This window comes from Oncorhynchus masou, chromosome 9, assembly GCF_036934945.1.
Source record: "Oncorhynchus masou masou isolate Uvic2021 chromosome 9, UVic_Omas_1.1, whole genome shotgun sequence".
In the NCBI taxonomy this organism is placed as follows: domain Eukaryota; kingdom Metazoa; phylum Chordata; class Actinopteri; order Salmoniformes; family Salmonidae; genus Oncorhynchus; species Oncorhynchus masou.
This window is the reverse complement of record NC_088220.1, coordinates 7192261-7200368: the sequence shown is the minus strand read 5'-3', so window position 1 is coordinate 7200368 and position 8108 is coordinate 7192261. Positions and strand designations below refer to the sequence as shown.

General features: G+C 45.0%; 1 protein-coding gene across 2 annotated transcripts in view; it reads left to right on the top strand.

Moving 5' to 3' along the window:
- The window catches only part of LOC135545460 (TSC22 domain family protein 3-like), a 64302-nt gene that overhangs the window by 52855 nt on the left and 3339 nt on the right, over positions 1–8108 (top strand). The window contains exon 1 of one of the 2 annotated variants that reach the window (XM_064973090.1): positions 6669–8055. The exons of the other annotated variant lie outside the window; for it this stretch is intronic. Within the exon in view, the coding sequence (XP_064829162.1) occupies positions 7934–8055 (122 nt within the window). The 5' untranslated portion in view covers positions 6669–7933. Of the gene's footprint in view, positions 1–6668; positions 8056–8108 lie in introns of those variants that run through there. 2 annotated transcript variants of the gene reach the window in all.

The window sequence follows — 8108 nt, the reverse complement described above, 5'->3', positions numbered from 1 at the left end:
AGACAGTTTCAAGAGGTCTGCTATAACACTGAGAGACAGTTTCAAGAGGTCTGCTATAACACTGAGAGACAGTTTCAAGAGGTCTGCTATAACACTGAGAGACAGTTTCAAGAGGTCTGCTATAACACTGAGAGACAGTTTCAAGAGGTCTGCTATAACACTGAGAGACAGTTTCAAGAGGTCTGCTATAACACTGAGAGACAGTTTCAAGAGGTCTGCTATAACACTGAGAGACAGTTTCAAGAGGTCTGCTATAACACTGAGAGACAGTTTCAAGAGGTCTGCTATAACACTGAGAGACAGTTTCAAGAGGTCTGCTATAACACTGAGAGACAGTATAACACTGAGAGACAGTTTCAAGAGGTCTGCTATAACACTGAGAGACAGTTTCAAGAGGTCTGCTATAACACTGAGAGACAGTTTCAAGAGGTCTGCTATAACACTGAGAGACAGTTTCAAGAGGTCTGCTATAACTGAGAGACAGTTTCAAGAGGTCTGCTATAATACTGACAGTTTCAAGAGGTCTGCTATAACACTGAGAGACAGTTTCAAGAGGTCTGCTATAACACTGAGAGACAGTTTCAAGAGGTCTGCTATAACACTGAGAGACAGTTTATTACTGAGAGAGGTCTGCTATAACACTGAGAGACAGTTTCAAGAGGTCTGCTATAACACTGAGAGACAGTTTCTGCTATAACACTGAGAGACAGTTTCAAGAGGTCTGCTATAACAGTTTCTGCTATAACACTGAGAGACAGTTCTGCTATAGAGGTCTGCTATAACACTGAGACAGTTTCTGCTATAACACTGAGGTCTGCTATAACACTGAGAGACAGTTTCAAGAGGTCTGCTATAACACTGAGAGACAGTTTCAAGAGGTCTGTCACTTTTGTGCCTCTGGTAGTTAGCCAGACCTTCTAAAACCTAACATTTCCTATAGATATCAATCATGCACCTGGTCACACCACATCCCACAGTAACACATGAATTACCAGTGATGTGGAAGGAAAGCCCTGTTGACCTCCCACAGTAACACATGAATTACCAGGGATGTGGAAGGAAAGCCCTGTTGACCTCCCACAGTAACACATGAATTACCAGGGATGTGGAAGGAAAGCCCTGTTGACCTCCCACAGTAACACATGCATTACCAGGGGTGTGGAAAGAAAGCCCCGTTGACCTGCCACAGCTCAGTTGGTGGTTTCTACAGATACTCTGTGGACCAACAAGACTGACACAATGTATCACCTTCAACCTTGTGTAATGTAATGCCCTTGTTTTTGACACGATGTCCTGCTTCAGCTTGTTTTAAATGTGAATAACAACTGTAACAGGTACGAACAGTACTTCCACAGCACAATACATCTCTCTACATTTATCTTAGCATTTTGCCCAGGTACAAAAGAGTGCCAAAGGAAACCGAGCACGCCCCATTTCTGTCAAACTGGATTGACTCACTTCTTGAGACAACCTTGACATTTCCCAGGGAATTACCATTGATCGGTCCCTGTATTCCCACCATGTCAGGAAATATCTGTGTGGATATGTGTGTCATTAGTCTGCATTACAATGTGTTTGCACCGTGGGATCACAGTGTGTGATCATCATCATTCAGAAGACCTCCCACAGTAACACATGAATTACCAGGGGTGTGGAAGGAAAGCCCTGTTGACCTGCCACAGTAACACATGAATTACCAGGGGTGTGGAAGGAAAGCCCTGTTGACCTCCCACAGTAACACGTGAATTACCAGGGGTGTGGAAGGAAAGCCCTGTTGACCTCCCACAGTAACACATGAATTACCAGGGATGTGGAAGGAAAGCCCTGTGGAAGTAAAGCCATGAATTACTGTGGAAGGAAAGCCCTGTTGACCTCCCACAGTAACACATGAATTACCAGGGATGTGGAAGGAAAGCCCTGTTGACCTGCCACAGTAACACATGAATTACCAGGGGTGTGGAAGGAAAGCCCTGTTAACCTCCCACAGTAACACATGAATTACCAGGGATGTGGAAGGAAAGCCCTGTTGACCTGCCACAGTAACACATTAACACATGTTGTGATACAGCATGGAATTGAACCCGTGGTCTGTAAAGGACATCTCCAGCACTGTGATGCAGTGCCTTAGACCGCTGTGCCACTCAGTCAGACCCAACATACTGCAGAGCTTGGCTACATGTTCCATGTCACAGAAGAATGAATGACTCGTATTTCCTTACAAACACAAACAGGGTTCCATTCAACAATAGAGATCGTCATGACGATTAGTTATGCCTCTCTGAGACAGTTAGAGAAGATTTTACTCCAGTCTGTCGCACACCAGATTTCATCAGTACTCAATACATTTAAAACCGTTTTAGAAATGTTTCAGATTAAAGAATTTTCCCTCATTGTAAATGAGGTTCACGTTCAGTGCAAGGACAGCTGTTGCGTGACAATGGTTGCTGATGGTATGGGCCTAATACGGCTCTGGAACATCACACGATGAGTGCCACTGTGTGCTGCGTTGTGCGTAGGCTTTGGCCCACATCCAGAGGTATCCTCGTCAGTTTTCTCTTTGTGTTTTGAGGGAGATCGCTGAAAAAAACCCAGAAACAATGGTGAATAACAGAACAGTGAAAGCATCCCTGTCTCTCCACTATCCTCTCATTCGTTTGTTGGTCATTGGGATGGGAGCCTGTTGGTCGCGTCCCCGCGTTGTCCCACTCCCTAGCCAGGCCAGAAGCAGACCACCTCTCCCATACCCTGGGCCAGCCCAGCACACCATCCAGCGACTAGCCGAGCCGCCTGCTGCCGTCCCAGCCCCACTGCAGACACAGAGGCGTCTGAGCAGCGTTGCGAGAGCCATGAACTACCACTACCAACCCCCCTACTCACCTAGTCTGTCCCAGAGGGGGTATCGGCGGTAAGTGGTGGTCGGAGCACGTTCGGCATGTGTTCAGAACCTTTTTGGAGCGTGTGGATGATTGAATGTTGTCATTACGTTGTCAAGAGAAAGGTGATTGGTTGGTTTGTTGAGGAGGTACAGGGACTGGCAGGAATAGTAGGGAAGGTTGACCTTTGGTTGATTTGTAACAGGTTAATAAACACTGGGGAAGTCCTACTCCTCTATAACATTTAATCAAATTTGTCTGGAAGGCTGGATGTATAACATACTAAAATACTTATGTCGGTATATAAAATACTGAACCATTCTGTTTGATAAGAAAAGGGGAAAAACTGTCCTTATTATTATTTCTTGGACCCTTGTTTTGTTGCCAGTAGGACAGTGGATTCATTGTCTATGGGTGAAGAACATTCATTGTTTTTACAGAGAAGAAGAGTCTGTCAGAGACATCCCCCCCCCCCTTTTCTCTATGTGACAAACTGATGGCTTGTGATTTGGTTTTCATTGTATGTCTCACTCCCACTTGTCAGTTCATGCATTTATGCGATTCTCTGCATCGTAGAGGCTTACCTTCAGGATTAGTAGTTTCCCCCATGAATGCTAAGAACAGGATATTCCATAAACTCCATGGTCTGTCTGACAATTTTTCCACGTAATGTGAAACTCATAATTCCTCTGGGCTACAGAAGCCCAAGGCGTTGGGACCCCATGGTGACCTCCAGAGGCCCAAGGCTTTGGGACCCCATGGTGACCTCCAGAGGGTGACCTCCAGTGGCCCAAGGCTTTGGGACCCCATGGTGACCTCCAGAGGGTGACCTCCAGTGGCCCAAGGCTTTGGGACCCCATGGTGACCTCCAGTGGCCCAAGGCTTTGGATCCCCATTGTGAGCCTTGGGCCTCTGGAGGTCACCATGGGGTCCCAAAGCCTTGGGCCTCTGGAGGTCACCATGGGGATCCAAAGCCTTGGGCCACTGGAGGTCACCATGGGGATCCAAAGCCTTGGGCCTCTGGAGGTCACCATGGGGATCCAGATGAGAGATACGGAGAGACTAAATTGTTAGAATGTGTTTTGCTTGGCTCTCCGACCAGGACATCTGATGGAAAGTCTGGCTCAACCACTAACTGGCTGTATCATGACTCATAGATCCAGGGATGTGTACCAAATGGCACCCTTTTCCCTGTAAAGTGCTCTATTTATGAGCAGAGTCCTATGTTCCCTGGTCAAAAGTAGTGCATTATGGGGAAATATACTGCCCTTTGGGAGGCTCTGTAATGAGTCATGGATCCTGCTGGTCCCTTTAGGCTGGAGCACACTTATCTCAATGGACGCTGGCTGACAGTTTCCCTTATAGCATATAAACGCTAGGAAGACTCAGGGTAATATGACTGAGGAGAATATAAACAGTAGGACTCATGGTATTATGACTGAGGAGAATATAAACAGTAGGACTCATTGTTGGTCAAACACCAGTACTTTGTTTACATTCTCATGGTGTGAGGTATAAGAAATACACCTCTCTCTCTCCCCCATCCCTCTCTCTCTCTCCTTCTCCACCCCTCCTCTCTCTCCCTCTCTCTCTCTCCTTCTCCACCCCCCCTCTCTCTATCTCTCCTTCTCCACCCCCCTCTCTCGCTTTCTCTCTCTCCCTCTCACTATCCCTCTCTCTCTCCCTCTCTATCTCTCCTTCTCCATCCCCTCTCTCTCTTTCTCCCTCTCCCTCTCTCTGTCTCTCTCTCCATCCAGTATTTAGATTGGAAACAGTACAATACACCTTTTTAAAATACCAGTACTAAGCCATGACCCCTGTGACTACCCCCAGTGCAAGGGTTATTAAACTTTTCCAGCCTGAGACCCAGATGAGAAATTCTGTGTTTTCCTGGGACCCAAGCTTAGGAACATATGCAACTATATGTAAATATTGGTACATTTAATTTCCCTTATGCCTAAAACAAATGCAATATAGACAAAAACAAAGAACAATGAAATAGCCATATAAATAACTATTCATGTTTATTTCTCCCATTAAAAACGCTTACATATCTGTCAATGTTGGAGCTGTTGCCGTTAAAATTCAATAAATCATTTTAATTCTGAACTGGAATGAAAGGATTGACCCCATTACACAGAAGAGTAACAAAACACACACACAGGCTTTATGATAGTGAAACTCTAAGTAACAGTACAGATGAACAATGATCAGGCCTACTGTAGATCTTACTGTAGAAATGACCAGGCCTACTGTAGATCTTACTGTAGAAATGACCAGGCCTACTGTACATCTTACTGTAGAAATGACCAGGCCTACTGTACATCTTACTGTAGAAATGACCAGGCCTACTGTACATCTTACTGTAGAAATGACCAGGCCTACTGTACATCTTACTGTAGAAATGATTGTTGAAAGAAAGTCTAGGTTGGGGCTGTTGCTGTTTTTCTCTTCTGTGTTTACCTCAAAAAGCATCTTGCTTCAATCCGTTTATTCAAGTTAAGAATAAAAATGATGACTTGTATTTTAACAGCAACGGTTTCAAACTAGACTTGTTTTCAACAAGAACTTCTACAGTAAGATGTACAGTAGGCCTGGTCATTTCTAGCTCCTCGTTAATTCTCAAAGTTTGTATGAAGGAGAGAGAAACTCATCGGTGTATTGGCTTTTCATGACGATTGAGCTCAGTCAGAACTTGTTGCGAGCGTGAGTCCATTTGGCGAGTGGGAATGACAAGTCAGTGGTTTACAGCGTAGCATCTGCTGTTGAACGACAGCGTTGCAGCGTGTGTCGCGGAGCGATCTTCAAGAAAACTCCAGGAAAAAAAGATCTGGTAAACCACGAAGCACAAGGGCATCTCCCTCTCCCACTCACACAGCTGCCAAACTGAGCAGAGACCGCTGCTAAGCAGAGATCGCACTGAACAGAGACCGCAGTTGCACTTGGCCAAATAAATTCATGAAAATTATGATACATTTACTCTGACACGTTGTGACGCACCATTAATAGGTTCCCTCACTTTAAGAAAGGCTGCCCCAGTGTATTTCCAACCAGAGACAGTAGATGTACAACACTAGGGCTGCAACTGGCACTATGGGCCCCTGGTCAACAGTAGGGCTGCAACTGGCACTATGGGCCCCTGGTCAACAGTAGGGCTGCTACTGGCACTATGGGCCCCTGGTCAACAGTAGGGCTGCAACTGGCACTATGGGCCCCTGGTCAACAGTAGGGCTGCAACTGGCACTATGGGCCCCTGGTCAACAGTAGGGCTGCAACTGGCACTATGGGCCCCTGGTCAACACTGGGGCTGCAACTGGCACTATGGGCCCCTGGTCAACAGTAGTGCACTACCCTATGGGCCCCTGGTCTAAAGTAGTGCACTACCCTATGGGCCCATGGTCAAAAGTAGTGCACTACCCTATGGGTCCTGGTCAACAGTAGTGCATTACCCTATGGGCGCTTGGTCAAAAGTAGTGCACTCCCCTTTGGGCCCTGGTCAACAGTAGTGCACTAAATAGGGAATAGAGTGCCAGTTTGGACACAGTTAGCTGTTTCCACAGCCCTGTTGGGTACTAAGCCTGGCAGCTCCACAGCACAGCGTGAAATCACCAGTGACAGGTACCATTGATACTAATACATTCAACAAGGCTCTGTGAGATCTGGTTGGTGTAGAGACCAAACTGGAGTCTCACCTTGCTAATTGGATCAGATTACAGATAAATGATGTCTTTCCTCACAAAATGGTTGACAGTACACATTTTTTTGTGTGTCTTATATGAAGTAAAATTAGCAAAACAAATGGGTGTTGGAGGTGTTCAAGTTGTAACTGTGTTGCTATGTAGTGAAAGCCCATAGCAACAAGGCAGCTAGTATGGTGCATGCACTGGGTAGAGCTATGTATGACAGTATTGCCCTCTATAAAATGTCCTTATGCTGAAACTCTTGCCTGATAGTGAGGATCTTTTAGGACAACAAAACCACATTGCGTATAACAAATGAACTGTAATATATTTAATTCCATTGTTCAAAAATCCCCAAAACGCTCCCCAAGTAGGCTCGTTATTCGTCCTCCTAAAAATATAACACCCGTAAATATTATGAACAATTTCAACTCTCGGCCACCAGGGGGTAGCAGAGTTCTAGAGGAAACGATGGAAAATAACCAGAGCCTTGCAGTCGGTGGAAAAGTACCCTTATGGATAAGGATTCCCCAAACTTCCTTTTGTACATGCCGCAATGTGTCTTCTACTATTACACCTGCAAAACAAAACTGAAAACAGCAAACATTATATCAACATCCTGTTATAAACCAATAACACATGCGTTAGTAGTGCATTCAATATATCCTGATTCTAGTTTGCCTCTATTGGCTGTTTCATAATATCCCCAAACTGTTTGTTGCACATGGTCATTGACAAATTAACGATTTAATGGAAAAATAGCAATGAATAGGTATACTAGGCCTATAATACTTATACATAATTCCGTTATAGCGTTCCTTTAAACGTATTTTCAGCTGATGTAAAACAACAACGAAATAAACAAGCCAAATTATTCCTAGGCTGTATATATGACATGTTAAACAACCAAAACCATTTACTCAAAAGAAATACGCACAAAGAAACATTTTAAGAAACATTTATTTTGCCTATTTGCTTCAAGGTGTAAAATAATTCGGTCTGCGGGACAACTGAGTTCTTACTGTGTTTGTAGGAGTTCAAAAACGGGTCAGAAAAGGGGGCAGATGGGAACTCACTCCACGGCGGATTTGCATAATGTATTCTGGCGTCAGGTGACGTCAGGATTCAGTTCAACTATAAAGGCCCCCCGGTGGCAGAAATAGATTCACTCGCTGAAACGTAACGTGCCTCCTATCACCGACATCAACCTTAACGCACAGCTCAACTCACAACAAAAGCAACCGAATCGAGTCGTGCAGTCAGTCGAGTGATTAAACTGAATACAGTAACCCCGGATTGGTATCTGTCGAGGTAGATTTATCTACTCAACCAGTCGCAAACGTGGCGAGAAGCATTATACAAACGGGTCTACTGCTGAACATGAGTACGGAGATCTTCAAAACACCAATGGAGGTTGCTGTCTATCAGTTGCATAACTTCAGCATCTCCTTCTTCTCCTCGTTAGTAGGAGGAGATGTGGTGTCTGTTAAACTCGACAACAGGTAAATAAGATAACCGCACTGGATTTAGTGTGCTATTGATGCGTCATTTGTGC